The following is a 21,290-nucleotide window of genomic DNA, read 5'->3' as shown; positions in this document are numbered from 1 at the left end:
AAGATGAGGCCGTTGGGAATATCATCATTTTCCTCAGAGATGCTATGAAATTACAAAGAAAAACATATGACTAAAATTACAATATATTAACGTATCATGTACCAAAAAATTTGCTTCCATGGCCTCCGCCATTTCCAACAACGTCAACAAACACGTCACAGCTCCTGAACTCAGAGCTTTCAGAAATACCACAAGAGGGGGGCGTTTATATGGACTCTTCTCGTGAACACGGTAACACCACCCCATTTAAAGGCAGCAGTAGACTAAACGTTTAGTACTCAGAATTTAAATAAAGTCAAACAATTAAAGCTTCAGCAGATAGAAAATGTTTGGCATCATTGGGCAAAAATTCCATAATAACGTTTCAGCATATTGTAATTCACGTGTACTGAGAGATAACTAGACTTCTGCACCTCCTCATGGCTCTGTTTTCAGGCTTTAAATAAAACTAGCTCGTGATGGGAGACTTTGGCCAATCACAGGTAATTTCAGAGACAGAGCGTTCCTATTGAGTGTTCCTATTGGCTGTGCTCCAGCTGGTGGGCGGTGCTTGGTATTTCCTCAACAGACAGTACAAGATGTACTGTACATTACAAGATGTTTCTGAAAACATTTGAGGTGAGAAATAGGCATTACAGTAACAGACTATTGATTCATATTTGATCAGCATTGCCTAGTTTGACCGTTTGATCAGAGTTCACAAGTTCACAGAGTTCACAGCAGGTGGATGGCAGACTCAAGATCAGCTCTGATTGGTTGTTTTCCTCCGGTCTGTGAAATCTTGCAGATGCCATTAGGAGCACCGGAGGACACAGAGGCACAGGATTTTTTTCAGATTACCTGTAAAATAACTTTTTTTTATCATATTTGCTCCATTTCTACCCACTGCTGCTTCAACCCTTGAAAAAGGATTAGTTCCTCAAAAGATATAGGGAATTACTTTAACACTTGTAGCACTATCACGCTGCACAACTAATTTGTGCACAAAGTGAATCTTTGAAGAACACTATTTTCTCTGTAGATTAACAAAAAATCACCTTGTGTTTCCATATAAAGAAAGAGATCAAAGTCAGTAGGTCCATCCTGAGAATAAAAACTTTCAGGTTTGCACCAGGAGGATTGTATACAGTGAGGGAGTGATGTTCAGCACCAAGGACAGCGACATGCCGGGAAACACCAGTCTGAAGAGTATCTTCTGCTAGCCTTATGGTTTGCAAAAATGAAATATTCCAGCACAGTGAAGAATAAGCTGAACTTCAGTTGCTTCATATAAAAGGAGTTCAGCTTGTCATCGCCAACAGTTAGACTCATTGAAGTTGCAAACGATTTGTGAATGTTGTTAAAAGCACAAAATGACAGCTAAAAACCCAACACCATCTCTAGTTGTGCATCTCATTGTTTTAAATCTGGAGCATGAAAAAAAAACCTGAAGAACAAAATGTTTCCGCTTTATAACGGAAACAGTTGTGTGAATGGGCAGCTATATGAGCTTATAACTTGAATGTCTAGCTTGTTTATTTTATGAAAGTAGGCTAACTAATTGGCTAGTGAAATATAGTGATTATAAAATCAGCAAAATATTAGATTTTTCTACATCACATGAAATTGCAGGAATAGCTGTTGACCAACCACAGAAAATGTTGACCTATAACTTTGCTTGAATTTATATTCATGTTGATGTGGAATCTCCTTATACGGTGTTTTGTTTTGCCTTTTGTTTCCGGTGGCGTGCCCCCTCTCTGCCTCCTGTGTGCAGCACGTTTGGGTGATGACGACATGGAAATGGGTTCAATACACGGGTTCAGAGAGCACTCCTTCGCCCCGGGGATATGACGGCTCTTAAGAGGCAGGACTTGGGAAATAAATGACATTTAGCTAGTGAGGCAGGCTTAGCATAAAGTGACATTTAGGTGGCTATACGTATTTTTTTTTGAATGAGGTGAAACACCCAGCGACGAGCCAGTGCAGACATTGACGAGTGTTTTGATGTTTTAGTGCAGCACTTTATATCAGTGTGGATGTCAAACGTTTGATCCACACAAGCAGAGGGGTTAAAACATATTCCTTTGTTTTGTAGGGTGTCCTCGGATGTCCCCGTCCACAGTTTCCACACCAACTGCAAAACAGATTAAGATTAAATTAGTCTAATCCTGATAATAATTTGATGATGGAGGAATTAAAACTGTCAAATGTAGAAGCTGTAACCTCCATCTTTAATACTTGTTTCATGTTTGTGGGGGAGACCGGGGGTAGTTTACTCAAAAACCTCTTGAGCTATTTGGATATAGTTTTTATGTAGGTAACTTGTATTTATGTTCTGCTTGTTAACAGTCCTCAAAGGTTTTTACAAGCAATGTTAGAGTCACAATATTGATTGAAACACAATAATGTTACATCTGCCCCCACGTGCAGTAGCAATTGAAACAACACACGTAATACCTTCATATAAATACCAAGGACCACAATAAACTACCAAGAATATAGACATAGTTAAAACAATTTAATATCCATTGAACAATTAATTACTTTCATACTTAAAAAAAAAAAAAAAAAAAGTCTTGGCAGGGAGGGATCATCATAGACCGTGCACATATTAAGTCTCTTGGTTCTGTCTTGTTTCTGATTGGTTCAATTTGAGATGTTACAACTGCCCCCGGTCTCCCCTACTGCAGGAGACAAATACAGATGTTGCAAATTACAGTAAATGCCAAAAGGTTGAGGCATCATATCAAACACAAAGCTGCCAATCACAGCACATCCACTGCAGTCATATTAAGAGTCATGTATGCAGGTTTGTTTTACTCCAGTCAAACTCAACAGCAGGTCATTTCACTCCTTACAGACGTTCTCCCTGGTTGAAGCTGCTTAATCGGTTAAATCAACCATTGCAAGCTCTGGTTGTCACAGGCGTGGTGACTGATGTCCCATGAAGATCAGCTAGAGTGATGAGAAGAAAAAAGTGTTTTATTTAAGTCATGCACGATAATCAAAATAAAGCTGCAGAGTGGCTTTCAGTTGTGCGTTTGTTTGTGTTCATAAAGTCTCAGCGTAATTTACAGTGGACTCTCATGGAGCAGTAAAAAGATGGCAGTAACCCAGCAAAAAGATTATAAAGTTTGGTGCCACATCCTGGATTGCATACAAAAGAAGTTAAAGAGAAACTGCAACAGATGGTGAACCTGGAGATTTTAAGCTTTAGTGAGGCTTTTGATTTCACAGCTATAAATGGCACACTTGCTACTGGACTGACTGTGCAAGTACCAAAAAATGACAATTTGGCATTGTACAGACTTCAGCTGTTCAACTAATTTGTATGATATTTTACTCTAATTAAACCTGCTTGTTTTATTTGTTTCCACATTCAAAGTATGTGGAGCTGTCCAAGCTGTTTGGCAATTTCAACTTCCTCCATCCTGTGTGGTAAACAGTTATCTAATCCAGGGGAGATACACTTATGTGATGACTCCTGATGGTCTTTTTTAATTATCTTCATTTTAAAACTACAACCACATGATTCAAGTGAAATAATGACACAGAGGTGTAGCCCTTCAAAGAATTATATTTTTAAAAATCTAAGCAAAAAATATTTTAATAGTCACGTTTTGGATATCTGAATTGTTTTCATCCTCCATTTCTCCTCTAGACTACAGACAAACTTTCCCAGCTTTTAGTTAACAAATGCTGCAATAATAAGATGGCAGACTTTGATGTGTTTGTGTGTAGTGTGTGTGCTCCATACAAATATGCATCTATATTGTGCTTTTTTGCAGGCTGTACCTGCATATCCATGAAGCATACCCATTTTTTATCTGTCAGTAGCTACATGACAAGAGGTCAGCCCCTCAAGATCAAATATTTTTCTTACTAAATGACGGATTTATTAGACAAATAAGTTGTTCGTCTGACTCTGAACCCTCTGTGATTGAAATATACCCCTGTGTCAACAGCATCGCCTCTCAAACCGGGTCCCCGGCGATGGAGGGCTGCCACGGCGGATTACTGAGCAAATATAAGTGGGAAATGAGTGCAGATCTGGGGGATCTACCCATCCACATCTGCACGGTTTGACATTTCCGTCCCAAAGGCCAACCTTTCCATGTGCCTTGTTAGATCAACGGAGCCCCTCCATGGGAGCTCTTATTATTTGTGTTTTAAGATACTGCAGAAGTATAGAGCAATGTCAAAAAACAAGAACAAGAACTATAACGCCAGCACAGAAATACCTACGTTTTGATGTATTAATTGTGTATGAGGAGTGGAAGTTGTGGCCCCTCAGTGAGACAGTTTATAATGAAGTTACCAGAAACGTACATGTCAGAAAACTGCTTCTCAGGCAAAAACCATGACTACTATCGCCAAGATTGTTTATGAGACGAGTTTGGACTCTCTGATGAACATATGGTGTGGAATTTGTGTGTTTAGTGTAAAAAAAGTGACCTCTGCGGCAGTTTCGAAAAGTAGTAACTTTTTTCTCTGATCCCAAAAATTGTGTGAAATTTAATATGGGCCCCTATGGGAAGGTAGCCGGGAGTTGCTCTCACTTCCAGGCATGTATCGCCAAATGTGTAAGTCCAACTGATTCCATAGCTACATGACTGCGACCAGCACAAAATACCTACGTTTTGATGTATTTATTGTGTATGAGGAGTGGAAGTTGTGGGCTAGGGAGCAATTTGTTTGGATAATTTTCAAAAGATTTTTTTAGCTCTGCTCCACTCTAGCTGTGACGTCACACACTCTAGCCCTTAACGACCCACGCAATACACACCCATTATAAAAATAATTTCATAAAACGTAAACTGCGATAAATGAAAAACTGTAAAAGTTATCAAAAAGCTGAATCATAACTTAATAGTTCAAAGACTTGTAAACCGTTTAAAGTTTAAATGAAGTCTGTAGCTGAAAGTATGCGGAAGCAGTAGCATTTCAAAGTGAGAGTAGGTTTAAGACAATTTGAAGATTTTCTCCATTGAGTTACATTGTAAAAAAAAAAAATTTGGAAAAAGCTTAATATTTTAAAAAGTATAAATAGTTGAAACAAGAAAAATCATTGCACTAATGTTCTTAAAAAGCTGAATATTTTGATAATTGAACGGTTTCTGTAGCTGAAAGTATGCAGGACTAGTTAAAGTCCCAAAAAACGTACGAAAGAAATAGTTGAAGAAGTTGAATAAAGATTCGAAGAACAATACTGCTGAATCTTTTTTTATTTTAGCTTGTAGTGTTTTTTATTTTAGCTTGTATAGTGTTGTAATTCTAATGATCTAATCCATCTTTAACCTGGGCGCCTTTAACAGCTGCGATTAGTGTAGGTAGGCCCACTCCCTTCCTGCTCACAGCTATAGAGTAGAAAGTCGTGCGCTCGTAAATCTAGGAGCGCCTGCGTAAACCATAACGTGTGGTGAAATCATTATTTGGCGACGTGGTTGTCAGAGACTCTCTCATCTCGTCTGTCAGGAATCCAATTTCCTTTTATTTACATCCCCGGTATAGATTAATTACTCCCCCAGACTAGTAGCCTGAAGGAATTAAGTTATGAGATCCTTTTGGTAGGGCTCCATGATTAATCCATCTCGGCCTTATGCAAAGAGACGAGGGAGGAAGGAAGGAGAGGAGGTGATTAATGAGGCCCAGATAGGATCGAAAACATTGTTACATAATAGCCTAATAATAATAATAATAATAATAATAATAGCCTAATAATAATTATTTATTTATTTATTTTATTTAACCTTTATTTAACCAGGTAGTACTCATTGAGATTAAGAATCTCTTTTTGCAAGAGAGATCTGGCCAAGACAGCAGCATTTTAACAAAACATTAAAGTTTCAGACGCCACAACATAAAACAAATGCAAAATAAATACATAGCATAATATCATATAAAAAAACAATTAAAATCAAGTGTTTGGAGCCAACGTTAAAGTGAAAATATTCAGACAGCTCCCGATTGACTCTGCTTCTATAGGTCTTTCATTAATGTTTTAAATTCATCAAAAGTAATCAGATTTCCCAGTTTCAACTTGTATTTGAAACTTATAGAATAATAATGATAATAATACAACACATTTAAACTAATTATAAGAGGTTGTTATTATGTGATGATTTTTTTAATTGTTCTCTATTGATGGAGCTTTTTAAGGATTATTATGATATCGGTGAAGTTGCTGATGAAACATCCCCCTGACTGATTAATAGAGGACTACTGTCGTCTAACGGGCTGACATATGGTAGGCGAGGCAGCTGGAGACGGTACCTCGAGCATCCCCTACGGCCATTAACATATTAGAGGCTATTGTGCAGGCAGACAGTCCGACTTCATCCAGAGCCCTTGTTGCAGCGAGACAGCACCCCAGAGCTGTTTGATATAGGCGTTCAATAATGCATCACTCTTCAATCCAGCCAACGGAGCTGTTCGTGGTGCTGAAATTATTGCCATGTGGCGCGCGTGGTGCCGCGCGTGGAGTGTGTTCAGTTCAGTGCCAGCGGTGTTGTGTTGCTCTATCCGTATAGGTTGTGTTGGATATATATAGGGAAACTTTGAACTTATAACATTAAAAAAATAAAATATAGATAGATAGATAGATAGCCTGCTACATTAAGGAATACACGCTCATTCTGAACAGATGTGTGTGAATAATACATAATAAATTATATATAATATAATTTGCGATATTAATAAATTAAATCAATAAACCTGCGAGCCTTTCTCTCCCCAAAATATTTTCCTCTAAATCATGTTTGTGCTAGGATAAATAAATAAATAAATAAAGAGAATATCTGGGCAAAATATTCTGGGCTTTCACAGTATAACGAGAATCAGTTTTCTTTGGAGCTAAATTAAAAAAACAACATTTTTTTCCCTTCTAATAATCTTTACATTACAATCATAAAACGTTTGGCATTATTTCTTGCTGACTTTAAATAATAAAGCGAGGTAATTCAGTGTGGAGTGAGTGACAGCACCACGAACTAAACATGAAAACAAAATACTTTTGACAAACTGATTTTAGGATTTGAATTATCCCTGTGGAAAATCTGTGCTAAACATTGATGATTAACAAAAGAAATCAACTGAAATATGTTTTTACTCACGTTAAGGAGTCGTTGCCTCTTCTGTCCATGTAGCCAGCAGCTAAAGAAAAGCAATAAGGAGCAGCTTTCTGTGCTGTTAAACAGCAGCTTCCTTTATCCTTCCTATGCCTCCCCTCAAAGCCCCCATAGCTGTCTGAAAATATTGCATTTTATATCAGCAAACCGCGATTAATATTGCATTACCTGCATTTAAAATTTCGTTTTCTATCAATGCAGCAAGAAGTCGAGCCCACCAAAAAAATATATATATCTGGAAGTAGAGAGTGAATAGAGATATTTGGAGGTCACACAGTCACAGTGGTCCTTTTTTAATAGATAAATAAATAAATGTACTTTATTCTTCTTTTCTTTAATTTCATGATCTTCTCCTCTCTCTCTCTCTCTCTCTCTCTCTCTCTCTCTTTCTCTCTCTCTAATGTTGCTGTGAAACTTCATTAAATGTTGATGTCAGGCCTGTTTCAACACACAGCACCAAAACGCTGTAACTTTATCTTAATTAAGAATTCCAGACATACAAATCAATGTTTCATTTAACAGCCTATTCTGCTGTAATTAAGCCCATAGGTGCAAACATTCAACTAAAACACACAACATACCAATAATGCCCCTATTTTTTTCCACTGATTATAATTATAGATCAATTGACTTGTTCTGCTGTGCCAAAAATTTTACATATTCCTTAAATTTGCTCAAACAAATTGAAGGTATTATTATTATTATTATTTGTATTATTATTTGTATTATTATTATTATTATTATTATTATTATTATCAGTAGTAGCATTGCTATACATGTTGTTTACATTTTCTACATTATTTTTTAATTTTGCACGAATATGTAGTAAAGGTAAGAGAACAAGAAATCAGTTTTAAAATGGCCTGCTGTATTTTTCATGACAATCCTTAACTTTGATTATAAAAATATAATAATAGGCTTCATGCTCTACCAAATTGGGCAAATTCACTTAAACATAAATTAGACAAACTTTGAAGAAGACATCCAAAGCATTATTTCGATTCATTAACATTTGATCTCGATTGTAAAAATGCAGGAGAAATTAAGCAATTTAAATTGACGTCTAAAATGAAATAACGTCTCAATTTCTAACGAGTTGTGACCACAATAATCCGTTAAACCATTCCACCAATATTGACATTAAAACCCTAATAGTACTGTTCAGTGTGGGCCCAATCACAACCAGAAAAGGCGTCGTTTTCTTTCTTCAATTTATTAGAAGATTGCTGGAACACACCTCCCTGTTGAATTTGGCTTACAGGATGAAGAAGAGTACCAATGAAAGTAAAGAGGACAACAGAGGAGAAGTTGTGAGAGAGAGAGAGAGAAGAAGGAGACAGTGGGACATTTTCTCCATGATGCACATGTCGCCGCAGTATTTGTAAACATACTTTTGTGCACAAAGTAAAAATATTACTTACACAACGTTTCCGTAACAATTAACACGACAAACAACGTGGTGATCTTAATGTGAAAACAGGCATTTAACAGTGACTTACACCATCACCACAAAAGAAGAAGGTCTATATCAGTAGTAGTGATTCTTTTTCCAATGCATAGACTGTTTGCACTGCAAACTGAAAAAGAAAACTTGTTTTTCTTTTTTCTGTTTGAAACTTCTCCTTGTGATGCCAATAGACCCTATAATTTATTTTCCAAAAAAGCTCACCTCTGATAAGTGACATGTCTGTATATACAAAACCATCTCGACATAACTGATCTATAAACCTATAAAGGGTCTTTTTGTGCAAATTCAAAATAAATATATCTCTAGATGTGACTGACAGCCTATAGAGGCGAAATTACTGCCCGTGAATTCAGATTTCATGCAGGCCTAAAACATTATTTTTTTCGTTATAGCCATAAAAGTTTGCAACTAAATTTGAGTTTATATAGCAGCCTCCAAATAAAGAATAAATAAAAAACACATGAATAAATGAACAGATTCATGAATTATTCTATACCAACAACAACGACAAAAAAAAATCAAACCAAAAAAAAAAAAAAACACAGTTCAACAATCAATGAGGTAATTCGTAAAATGGCTATACTTCAAAATAATAAATAGGCCTATTAGGAGAAAAGAACTCGCTATAGTATCAAGCAAATTACCTCTTTTCACTCTTTTCCACGTGTGTGTGTTTTAAAAGGCAATGTCGACGAAAACTTTTTCCCCTCGTAACAACTGAGCGAAAACTTGTGTAATCTGTCATTTGCATACTTCACATTCACCGATAACGTGAAAATAAACAAGATATATGAAGCCTCATAAAATGGGTATAGCTGGAGTGTAAAATCTCTGGAGACAAAAGACTGAAAATGGTGTCTTTATAGTGTCCTCCTTGGTCCCCAAATTCAGTCACACAACTTTTTTTTTGTTAATTGTTTTTCTTTTTCTTTTCCTTGCCCCCCCATCATCAGTGAGCTGCAGAAAATTTCAACCTCTTCTGCTTCTGTCTTTGGTTACAAAACCACACTCGCACCACGTTTTTTTTCAGGTCCAACTTCTCAGCTATAGCTGCTATTTTCTCAGAGGACGGTCGAGGCTGCACTGCGAAGTACGCCTCCAAAGACCTCTTCTCCGGAGCCGCTATCGACGTCCTCTTGCGTTTCTTTTCTCCTCCGTTGAAAATGTCCGGTTTGTTCAGTTTCTCCCTCTGGGCGCCCTCGGCCTCCTCCAGCCAGGCCTGCAGGATGGGCTTCAGCGCGATCATGTTGTTGTGCGACAGAGTCAACGACTCGAATCGACAAATTGTACTTTGGCTCAGTGATCCCACGCCGGGGATTTTGAGATTAGCCAAGGCGCCTCCCACGTCCGCCTGGGTCACCCCCAGTTTGATCCTCCGCTGCTTGAAGCGCTCCGCGAACGCCTCCAGCTCCCTCGGGTCCGTGTCCGAGTCGTTGATGGAGATGGACGGCAGGCCGCTGTTAGTGAGTCCTGGGCAGCCTTGACCACCTCCGTGATGACCCGGTAAGAGCCCGTGGTGGTGTGTGAGAGGCGAGTTCATGCTCATGGCCTGGTGGGAGAGGTGGCTCAAGCCGTGCATGTGAGAGTGTGGGTAGTTAGAGGAGGTGGAGAGGAGTCCATTTCCACCTCCACCTCCTCCACCACCTCCACCTCCACCACCACCACCTCCTCCGTCGGACGTCAGGGCGAGCGACGGCGAGCTGATGTGCTCCATGATGTCCTGATGCCCTTCCAGGTTCTGGTGGTGGTGGTGGTGATGGTGGTGGTGGTGGTGAGCCAGCGGCACGGTGGAGCCAGACGGGCATGGCACGGTGCTCATGGTGTGGTAGGTGGCGTCCGGTTTGAACGGGTGAGTCTTGCCCTGAGACACGGCGATGTCCACGGCCGCCAGAGCCTCAGCACGAGCCAGCAGGGTCTCATCCAGACTCGCGAAGATGTTGTTCTGGAGCTGCAAGCAAAGGAAGGAGCAGGAATTTAAAACCAAAAAAAAAGGGTTGATATTATACTGTTTGACTTTTGCACCAACACCAACAAAACAAAACAAATTCCTAATGTATATATCTCTTACACCTGACAATAAACACCATTCTGATTCTGATTCTGATTCTGATTCTAATTCTGATTCTGATTCTGATTCTGATTCTAAGATGAGAAAAAAGGGGAAAAAAGAAAGACGGAATCATTTTTTATGGGTATTTTTAATACCTTTTTTTTAGCCTGTGTTTTCACAAAGGGAGGCAAATACTGTTTGGTATAAGTGAGAATTAACCAATAAGCCAATAACTGTAAACCTTCAGGTCTGATTACTTTACAGGTTGAGAGAAAGCAAAGCTATAGCTTTTTTTGTCAGATTGACCAGAGATCCAGATCAGGATTAGTAAACTGTTGTTTTGTCAGTGATGGTCTACTACTTTTTTTTCTACAACTCATTTGTCTTATAAACAAGGTTATACTTTCTTTCAATTCCACTTTGTAAATAATATTTGTACCGGACATGTTGTCATTTTTTTTTTCTTCCAGAGGAAAGGAGGGAAAAAAAAACAGATAAATGTATCTGTCAGTCGGGACTTTTTGGCGACACATAGCCAGAGTATTCCATCCCAAGTCATAAAAATGAATACAAAAACAGTAAAGCGTGAGCATGCTTTCAAAAAAAAGAAGACTCTTCCGAGTGATTGCCGTGGAAATACATGAAAAAACATTAAGTGCGCGTCTTTGGCTGAATGTGCCTTGAAGCTGTCCTTGTTATTACGCACAAACATGCAGAGCCGAGGAGGCACGAACAAGGACAAAAGTCGGAAGTTTGTTTTTTTTTTATCTGTAATTTACCTGTGGAGTTTGTAGACAGGCTCTCCTTATAGCTTCCGAGCTGGAATGCAAACTGGTGTACTTGTGCTCGGGTAAAGAGGGATGCATGGCGAAGTGCGGCTGTTTGCTGTTCATGGACATCATCTTGGCGAGCTTCTCCAATTAAAGTGCACGAGAGGAAAAGGAAAGGGGAAAAAAAAAAACTGCTACAAGAGCAGGAAAATAGTCATAGATACACAGTGATCCTTTTGCCTTATCCGGTAATGATGCAGTGTAGTTTCGCTGTGTAGTGCTGCCGAGTGCAGCCTTGAGCCCGGAGATCACAGAGATGCCTGCAGTCTCTCAGACGCACTTATCTGTCTACTGTTTCCCACTGCTGGGGATGAGAGAGGCTCTTACACCTGAGCGCCTCAGATCTCGTCAAGCCCGTTGCTCGGCTGCTCTCGCGAGACATAAACGCTGCCAGAACAGTGGAGCAGGCTGACAGATAGAAACTGCTCACATGCAGGCCAGGCTGTAACATCTGGAGACTAGACGCCTGCGTTTTTAAGGGGCTCACTCCACTCCACTGCATCCAGATGCAGAACTGCGCTGGTCCCAACCGCCTTTAGGCCTTATTCTTTACTGGGAGGCTGGAAGCCATTGACTTATTTTAGCAGCCATACACTCTATAGACTGGTCTCTATCCATCTTGAGTTCAGGAAGTTGTTTTAATATAGAATTATTGGTGGGGAAATATCAAAATATAAGTAGGCTGAGCATTCAACACTTGATTTGAATGTGTTTTGTATGATATTATGCTATGTATTTATTTTGCATTTGTTTTATTTTATGGCATCTGAAACTTCAATGTATGTTTAAATGCTGCTGTCTTGGCCAGGTCTCTCTTGCAAAAGAGATTCCTAATCTCAATGAGTACTACCTGGTTAAATAAAGGTTAAATAAAAAAAATAAAAATAAAAATTCAATCTGTCATGAGTTTTTAATGCCAAAATTAAGTCTACAGCCATGCATAATATAACATATTACATTTATATATTTAGTGTATTGACTTTATGAGTCTTTATCCATCTTGAGTTATGAATGAATGAAAGACTTTATTTCAAACATAAAATAAATAAAAACAGATACAAAATAATAACAAACAAAACAAGAGTAATAGTGTCCGAAAAGGAGTAGGTAGAAGTAAAACTTATATTTCCCTACCCCTTTCTCACTTCTCCTCTAATAACTCATATATCATAGAATGGTAATATAATATAATATATAAACTATCCCAGATTTATTTACATCCCAAATTAAATATATGAACAGCATCCCAAGTTTATTTACAACCCACTTATCCATCTGGAGTTAAAAAGTAGATATAAACCAACCCTTAACACAACCCATATCACAACTCTTCCTCAACCATATACCTCCCAAAAATATCTTTTTCATATAGCTTTTTAAAATGATTTATATTTGTGCTCCGCTTCAACCCATCACCCAACCCATTCCACAAATCCACCAGGAAGTTGTTTTAATATAGAATTATTGGTGGGGGAAGTATCAAAATAGAAGTAGGCTAAGCATTCAATCTGTCATGAGTTTTTAATGCCAAAATTAAGTCTACAACCATGCATAATATAAAATATTACATTATTGTATTGACTTTATGAGTTGTTCACACCAATGCCACATGTTTAAAGGTGCAGTTTACACTTTGTCTCTCGTCTTAACCCTTGACAGTAATGAGACCGCCATCTTATATCATTAAAGCCCATCATCGCCAGATGAGCACTAAACAAATTGATTTAATACACCAGCGTAACCTTGTACACAGTCTTTACCTAAATTAATTAATCCCAATGAATTAGCACTTCATTTATTCAAACCACAACGGTTGCCCAATTAAAATTTCATGCAGCGATTAGAGGTATGTGAAATATACATGATATCGTTAAATTTGCATAATAAATAAGGCGCTTTGTGCTACAGTGGAATGACTGTGCGTGTGAGGTCTCTAATGTGTGTCGTTATGGACTACAACATGCTTTTAACGACATTAACAGGCCATGCGTTCTAGACTTTTAATGGCAGCCAATTAATAATTGTTAATGTAATGCAAATCATAAAGGAAAAGTAGCACAAAAGAGAGGGATATGACAATGTCCGCTAAATATTAATCCCAAATTCCACTAGAAATCACAATATGGAAAATTCACCACAAAATACAAAACCAATGGTAGCCCATCCTCAAGACTGAGGTGAATCATGTGATCAAGACCCTGCAAAAATAAAAGACAACGCAAAAGAAAACCAAATTGCAGACACCGTTTCTCCTTGCATTACTATTTTATTTCCCAACACACTCTTACATTGCAATATTTATTTCAAAATATCAGTTTCTCATGATAGTCGTGTTCATCTGTCTTCAGTATTGCATGTCATCATAAAAAGGTTACGATGAGGACCATGTTTACTGAATAACTTGGAAATGACAAACATAGTAGGCTGTTTGAAAAATGTCTCGGCACATAAACTGGTGCGCTACAGTACAACAAAGAACAGCACAGAAGTGTTTGTCAGATTACAACACATACAGACTGTAAAGGCTGGCCTTAAAAGCATTTAACTGCCACTGAGACCTACAAGTAGACTACACAGAAAACTATCTGACAAACTTGTCATATTTTGTCTTAACTTGTACAATATAACAGCAGACAAAATGACAATAACTTACAACAGAGCATCACTCTCACAAATTTATTCATAAGCAAACATGGAGTTAATGTTTCCAGCATTGTGTGGAGCCTGACCAAAACACACTACGGTGACAACACACAACCCTTCACATGAGTTTTGAGAGTTTCGTGGGACTGCTTGTGTTAAAGGGACTGTGAGACTTCCTCTTTGTTGGCTGGCTGATGCTCATTGCGTGTCTGTCTCTTGTTGTGTTCACAGGTTTACCTGCGGTGCAGCTGGCGGAGGGTTTTACATGATCGTGGTCTTGGCTTGCTGGACTGAGAGAGCCAGAGGGACCGGCCTTATTCTCTTCCAGTGAATCAAACAGCAAATCAAAAGACATTTCGTCAGTCTGAGAGGGTCCTCTGTTCCCTGCATCGCTCTCCCTACCTGACACCAGCGCAGCAAAACTTTCCTCTGCAGAGCCTTTTGGAGCCTCTTTGTCATCCATGTTGCTGCGTGGTGAGTCGCTCTTCTGGTCACACTGTGCCACAGGTTTGCCACCGCCGCTTGACGAGACATCGGGGCAGGTTTGTGGTTCTGGGACGAGAGTGTTGTCCAAGTCTGCGGGAGGAGGGGAAGCCAGGGAGAGCTGTGATCCCCGGCTACTGGAGCTCTCTCCATCCAACATCATGGAGTCCAACTCGGAGATTTTGTCCAGGTAAGCTGCATCCATGGAGGCCTCGCTGGACGTCGGGAAACCACACGGCTCAAGAGCAGTGGATGTGGCCCCTTTAACTGAGCTTTCTTCACTTGGACCTGGACATGACTCTTCATTAGATTTAGATCTCTGCCAACCACCCCATAAGACAGACTTCTCAGGCTCCATGTCAGTATTTGTAGGCAAGCCTCTGGGGAATTTGTCGAGACTGCTGCTGAATTGGTTCTCCATGATGCTGCTACTCTTGTCAGAACTAGGAAATTCTTCAAAATCAAGCTTCCTCAGATAAGACGCAGGTTTGAATGCAACTTTCTTTTCACGGACGCCAGGGCTTCTCAGAGTCAGGGAGCGGAAGGCAGAGGACGGAGTGGTGGGCAAAAGGTCAGAGTCCTCGTTTTTCTGGTCTCCAGTCAGATTATTATTTGACTCTTTGTGATCCGCAGACGGCATGAACGTCAAACTGTGATTTCTAGAAAATGTTCCACCTTCTGCCACTGGATTGCTGCAGATTGACTCCCTCTCATTGTCACTCAAGCTTCTCATCATCATGTTGATTTTGTGTTGCTGTGCGAGAGCCTCAGACTCAGTCTCGGTATCTCCGCATGCTTGCTGCCCTTCAGGACGTCTCTTCTCAGACTTTCCGACCCGAGACTCCAGGTCTTCGATGTACAGGTCGGTACGCTCCAGAGCCTTCTTCAAGTGGTCCACCTCACGCTCATACTGCTGGATTTTAGCTTCCAGTGCTGCCACCGTATAACGACCAAACCTGGGGACAGATCATTGGGTCTTTAAATTATTCAAGGATCATCGTGACAGAAAAGCCAAATAATATTTAGCTGAGTGATGCAGTTTTTTTTATTTGTCATGCACTTGAGAAATGTACCTTCTGCAAGGCAGCTCATTTAAAAAGAAAGATACAAATAAAATGGTCTTAAATATGTCTTTTGGAATATCAATTTAGAAAGTGGTCTGTGATTGTTTTTTGATTGAACAGAAAAAGGAACAATAAAATCATATGGGAATTACTAACTTTAAAGCAAGTCACTGCCTCCAACTTGAAACACTGAATTGAAACTGAATTACCTCATTGCTCCCAATGCCTAAAATGTGCAACTACATCTAACACTAAAGCTGGGTTCATGCTCGCCATAGCGATGCCAAAAAGTACATCACGTATTGTGCGTAAAGCTCGAGGGCTCCTCAAGCTGTTGCAGCGCTCGGTCGTGTACCTCTGAATTTTTATAATAAGGTGCCTGCTGCGCGCACAGGGGGATTTTCAGACAGGACTGCCACAATAAGATAAAAGCAAGTAACTTAAATTAAGAAGTAAAATAATGAAATACAAAGACGGACAAATTCATTTTTAAATGCTTTAAAAGCAGGAGATCTTAGAAATCTACATGAGTTAATATTTTGCCAGCCAAATCAAATTATTTGCAGGATATTAAATCTTTCAACCTTCATTTCATTATAATACATTCAATACTTGACTCCTTTCTTTACAGGGATTGTATCTCGCTGAAGCCTCGAATCACAGTATGTCATCTCAGAGGGCTTTACAGGCCAACAAGTTTGCAAAGAAAACAGAACAGATTACTGTATGAAGCACGCGCATATGCTCATCTGGAGATAAGGGCTTAGGACAGACAGGAGGAGGAGGGCTGTATTTTCTAATTCTGCCTACCATGGGGTACCACTTGAATTACAATATACATTTTTGCCCGATGACGGCAAAAAAACCCTGCTTACCCCAGCTTCAAGACAAAAAAGATACTTACTTCTGAGGAGATCTGCTTGCCACCTCTGCTTTCAGTCTCATATTCTCCTGCACAAGGTCGACATTTTGAGAACGTAATGCCTTATTTGCCTGAGGATGGTAAAGTAACACATTCACAGTATGTTACAAATGATTCCACAAAGGTAGCAACAAAAAAACAGTCAAGCACAGTAGTTATGCTACAGACAGAAGCATCAAGTAAGCTCCTATTTCTCAGTGATTCTATTGAAAGATGGTAATCACAATCAGGTAGGTGGGTAAAAACAGAGCAGTGCCAAAGTTTGAATTATTCCTTATAATAATATAACATTCCTTCTAATATGATGAATCAGAATGACAACCATGTGTTATGGTATAAGTATTCTCCTTTTAGGATCAATATAGTTCATATCAATACAATTTATTGATTATTATGGGTTACATACCTCCCGTAGCCTATCCATGTCCTGCTTTACTTTATCACAAACATCGGTGGCAGCTCGCAGCTTGTTTGTCCATTCTTCTATGACATTTGGGTCAACTCTTTTGTCATCGGTCATCTGCTCTGTAATAATACTGCAGGGATCCAAAGCAGTCTTCAGTTGTGACTCCAGACTTTGATTTTTTGTTTTCAGCTCCTCGTTTTCTCTGATGAGCCCTTCAATTTCCTCCTGTTAGAGAGAAACACAGTGAAACTTAAAACAGAGCTCAACAATAAACGCTTCACTGTGTCATCATGAAACATATAGGCTTACCACAGTGTTGAAAAGTTAGTGTGGCTACTATTACAACATTGTTTTACACCATGGTGTAATCTGAAATAATAATTAATTGTTTTCATAAAATCTGCCACATTCTATTGCTATAAAAATCTGCATCGAGAAAATTGTGACTGCAATTGAAACTCCCCCCAGCTTACATTTTTGTGATAATAAACCCCTTGATAAGTCTGTTCAAGAGCATCAACCTGCTTGTCATTGCTGTGAAAATACATGGCCACGATAATCCCGTACCTCATACTCCCGCAAAAGCAGTTCTCCTCTGGTTTTTCTGAGACATTTCCTCGTCGAAGCACTGTCGTTGTGATCACTCTCATTTGTGCCTCCTGTAACAGAATTACATGAGTACAGTAACAGGTAAACAAACTTGACAACAAAACACATTAAAGAAATGTGACTCAGCTTTGATAAAGGTGCAACGATGCATTAGTAACTATGAAAGGTTGAGGTTCTGCCTTTTAAGCTGTGGGTGAAGTTATCTCAGACTCCCAAACCCACATGCAGAGAATTGTGGAAGTGTTTATTAAATATTTAAGCCCCGTCCTTGTAGCCTTCACTTAAGTAATTCACATTACTTCACATTTTGGGAAATATGCTTGTTGTCTAACCCAGAGTTGGATGAGAGCATTTATATCAACTTAATCTCTCTTCAGCACAGAAATTGGTCCAGGACATGTTTAGCCTACTTTAGCACAAACAGCTACCTAAAGTGAAAAATGTGGCTTCCAGCAGCTCCATGTTGCATCTTGTTTGACAGTAAGATACCAACACATCAATACAAGAGTCACCTGGGTTTTGTTCAGATAGTAAAGTGTGCAAAGAGATCAGGACTTTTGGGGTGCTGTGTGTGCGTCACTGGGCCTGGCTGATCAGAAAAGTTGTACACAAACTGGGATCAAACAGCCACCTAACTTTTGCAAGAAATATTCTAGTGGATGACTCAAAGCATCCTGGAGCTCATTAAGCCATGGCTGAGCTACATGTTTGCATATCGGTGTAGTATATGTCCTATCCTTTTACAATGTGAGCCAAAATGATGGAAGGAGAAAGGAGAGCATGGATTTGTGTGATCAAGAATTACATAAATCATCATTAAAAACTCAAATGTATGTAAGCAAACATGCACTCTATAACCTCCTTCAGTCTCTGCCATTTTTAATGACATATTTCTGCACGTCCCAAAAGTTGATCATAGCAAAAATGTTTCTCTCACATCAAAAAGTATTATTTTGCAAATAAAAACATTGGTTGAACCTGGCTGGCACTCCTTACTGTCAATGTTTATATGGTGTATAAGACTGTTATGTGGAACTAACATAAATTAGATAGATAGATAGATAGATAGGTAGGTAGATAGATAGATAGATAGGTAGGTAGATAGATGGATAGTAACTTTATAAATCCCGAGGGAAATTCAAGTTTCCAGCACCACAGTTCCATAGTGCAAAACATGTTAGTAAAAAGGCAGTAAAAAGGTTAGTAGTGCAAAGTACAAAGTACAAAAAAATATACCAGATATATAAAAATACAAGGAGATGAAGAAAACTGTTAAAATTGAATATAGTGCAGGGTAACAGCTGTGATACAGGACTATTAAAAAAAAGTGAATATAGTGCAGAAGAGACTGTTAAAAATGAGTATAGTGCATTATTATCTGTCCCGCTGAACACTGAATAATGATACAGTCCACAATTGTCTATGAAGTATGTATAAATAATGATCCAAATCGCTGTCAAATGGGTGAATACCAAACAATAACAGTATTTTGAAGTATTGATTTGGAGTATTGATAAAACAAACTTGCCTGAACTTGTTCCCAAAGTACGGACTGAATTGGGAATACAGTCTGATACAATCTGATCCTCAACTTCAAAACTTAGTTACCTTGAATGAGTTTAAAGCTCTGGTGAAATCGCTGCAGTCCAGGTTGTCTGTGTGCAAGTGTTTTGTATGAGCAAGTTTTAATGTTGTTAATTTTCGTCTGTTACTTTCACTATAACTGTCTTGCTGCTATCTTGGCCAGGTCTCCCTTGTAAAAGAGATCTTTGATCTCAATGGGACTAAGCTGGTTAAATAAAAGGACAATAAATAATAACAACAGTCCACAATTGTCTATGAAGTATGTATAAATAATGATCCAAATCACTGTCAAATGGGTGAATAGCAAACAATAACAGTATTTTGAAGTATTGATTTGAAGTATTGATAAAACAAACTTGCCTGAACTTGTTCCCAAAGTACGGACTGAATTGGGAATACAGTCTGATACAATCTGATCCTCAACTTCAAAACTTAGTTACCTTGAATGAGTTTAAAGCTCTGGTGAAATCGCTGCAGTCCAGGTTGTCTGTGTGCAAGTGTTTTGTATGAGCAAGTTTTAATGTTGTTAATTTTCGTCTGTTACTTTCACTATAACTGTCTTGCTGCTATCTTGACCAGGTCTCCCTTGTAAAAGAGATCTTTGATCTCAATGGGACGAAGCTGGTTAAATAAAAGGACAATAAATAATAACAACAGTCCACAATTTTCTATGAAGTATGTATAAATAATGATCCAAATCGCTGTCAAATGGGGTGACTAGCAAACAATAACAGTATTTTTGAAGTGTTGATAAAACAAACTTGACTGCAACTTTAACAAACATGCATAGTTTAACATGATGACTCAACAACAGGGAAGTGCTGCAGGCATATGAAGCCTCACATTACCTCTCCTCTCCTCTGCCTTGTTTTTCCTGTCTGGTTGTTTGTATGAAGCTACTCACCAATGATCTCCCTGCAGGGGCTCTCTGCTGTGATGGGGACTCTGCAGCTGGGACACTGGCTGGCTTTCTTTAACCACGTCTCCATGCAGGATGAACAGAACACGTGGTGGTTGGCACAAATGACCGGCTGCTTGACCTGCACACACACAGACAGACAGAAACAACGAGCTAGTTAACTTTTGGGCAACATTAACGTACATTAAATGCCAGGAAACATCTAGAGTTAGTTACGGTAGCTAATGGTAACGTAGAACTGGTAACGTAGCAACGTGAAGGGGTTACTAAGGCAGCAGTTTACCCCGTGTAAACATACCATCTTTGTTTCTGTTAAAAACAAACACGTGTTACCTTTCCGAGGCATATCTGGCACGAAATCGGCAAAGTCAGAGAAAGAGTGGACGTCTGGAAGTTGAGAGCCATGTTTGTTTATGAAGGAGGACAAACAACAAACGTCCCCCCCCCGAGGACAGAGGACAGAGGACCGACGGGGACAGGAGGTACAAATTTCCCACCAGTACCCGCTGCAGCGCGCGCCGAGTCTCAGGCAGAACTACGGAAGCCCAGAGAGACCTAAAGGAGGGACAAACGCGAACATTTCTAACCGTAGCAAACGGTTAACTCAGGAGTCAGCAACCTTTACTATCTAAAGAGACATTTTACTATCTAAAGAGACATTTTAGGCAAAAACAACAGTATATAGTATATAAGTCTTATGCAGTGAGGGCCCAAGAGACAATGTACTACGGAGTATTAGGGCCACACTGAGGGGAAAAAACATCTGAATTTTCCAGAATAAAGTCATAATATTACGAGAATAAAGTCATAATATTACGAGAATAAAGTCATAACTTTACAAGGACAAGTCATAATATTACAAGAATAAAGTCATAACTTTAGGAGAAAAAAAGTCGTAATATTATGAAAATAAAGTCATAATATTACGAGAATAAAAGTTGTAATATTACGAGAATAAAGTCGTAATATTACAAGAACTCATAACTTTATGAGAAAAAAAGTCGTAATATTACGAGAATAAAGTCATAACTTTAAGAGGAAAAAAAGTCGTAATATAACAAGATTAAAAACATAACTTTACAAGAAAAAAGTCGTAATATTACAAGAATAAAGTCATAACTTAGCAAGAAGAAGTTGTAAAACTACGAGAATAAAGTCATAACTTTACAGGAAAAAAAGAAAATAGCATGTAAAATTACTACT

At 38.8% G+C, this 21,290-nt stretch overlaps 2 protein-coding genes and 1 long non-coding RNA gene across 3 annotated transcripts in view; 1 reads left to right on the top strand and 2 right to left on the bottom strand.

The window, feature by feature from the left end:
* The window catches only part of LOC119478585, a 112,814-nt gene extending 98,300 nt beyond the window's left edge, over positions 1–14,514 (top strand). The window contains exon 3 of the long non-coding RNA XR_005204465.1: positions 14,332–14,514. This is a non-coding gene — a long non-coding RNA (uncharacterized LOC119478585). The remainder of the gene's footprint in view (positions 1–14,331) is intronic.
* pou4f1 (POU class 4 homeobox 1) lies at positions 8,342–11,721 on the bottom strand. Its single transcript, XM_037753409.1, has 2 exons — positions 11,407–11,721; positions 8,342–10,525 (listed from the first exon to the last, which is right to left on the bottom strand). Exons 1-2 carry the CDS (start codon positions 11,527–11,529, stop codon positions 9,527–9,529), a joined length of 1,122 nt encoding a protein of 373 aa, XP_037609337.1. The 5' UTR covers positions 11,530–11,721; the 3' UTR covers positions 8,342–9,526.
* obi1 (ORC ubiquitin ligase 1) lies at positions 13,704–20,672 on the bottom strand. The gene is made up of 6 exons (XM_037753399.1): positions 20,421–20,672; positions 20,073–20,208; positions 17,543–17,634; positions 16,976–17,200; positions 16,552–16,640; positions 13,704–15,539 (listed from the first exon to the last, which is right to left on the bottom strand). The coding sequence occupies exons 1-6, from the start codon at positions 20,490–20,492 to the stop codon at positions 14,219–14,221; spliced, it is 1,935 nt and encodes a 644-aa protein (XP_037609327.1). The 5' UTR covers positions 20,493–20,672; the 3' UTR covers positions 13,704–14,218.
* Positions 20,673–21,290: the final 618 nt, after the last annotated feature.

Source organism: Sebastes umbrosus, chromosome 2 (assembly GCF_015220745.1).
Source record: "Sebastes umbrosus isolate fSebUmb1 chromosome 2, fSebUmb1.pri, whole genome shotgun sequence".
Taxonomy (NCBI): Eukaryota; Metazoa; Chordata; class Actinopteri; order Perciformes; family Sebastidae; genus Sebastes; species Sebastes umbrosus.
Note: the sequence above shows the minus strand (reverse complement) of the source record. Positions and strands in the feature narration are given on the sequence as shown.

Excerpts from the sequence above, each read along its gene's own strand:
- pou4f1 (XM_037753409.1), bottom strand. The coding sequence starts at position 11,529 with ATGATGTCCATGAACAGCAAACAGCCGCACTTCGCCATGCATCCCTCT. Across the intron at positions 10,526-11,406 it reads CCTGTCTACAAACTCCACAG|CTCCAGAACAACATCTTCGC; the intron begins GTAAATTACAGA and ends CTTTGCTTGCAG.
- obi1 (XM_037753399.1), bottom strand. The coding sequence starts at position 20,492 with ATGGCTCTCAACTTCCAGACGTCCACTCTTTCTCTGACTTTGCCGATT. Across the intron at positions 17,201-17,542 it reads TGCTTTTGCGGGAGTATGAG|GAGGAAATTGAAGGGCTCAT; the intron begins GTACGGGATTAT and ends TCTCTCTAACAG. Across the intron at positions 16,641-16,975 it reads ACATGGATAGGCTACGGGAG|GCAAATAAGGCATTACGTTC; the intron begins GTATGTAACCCA and ends TACCATCCTCAG.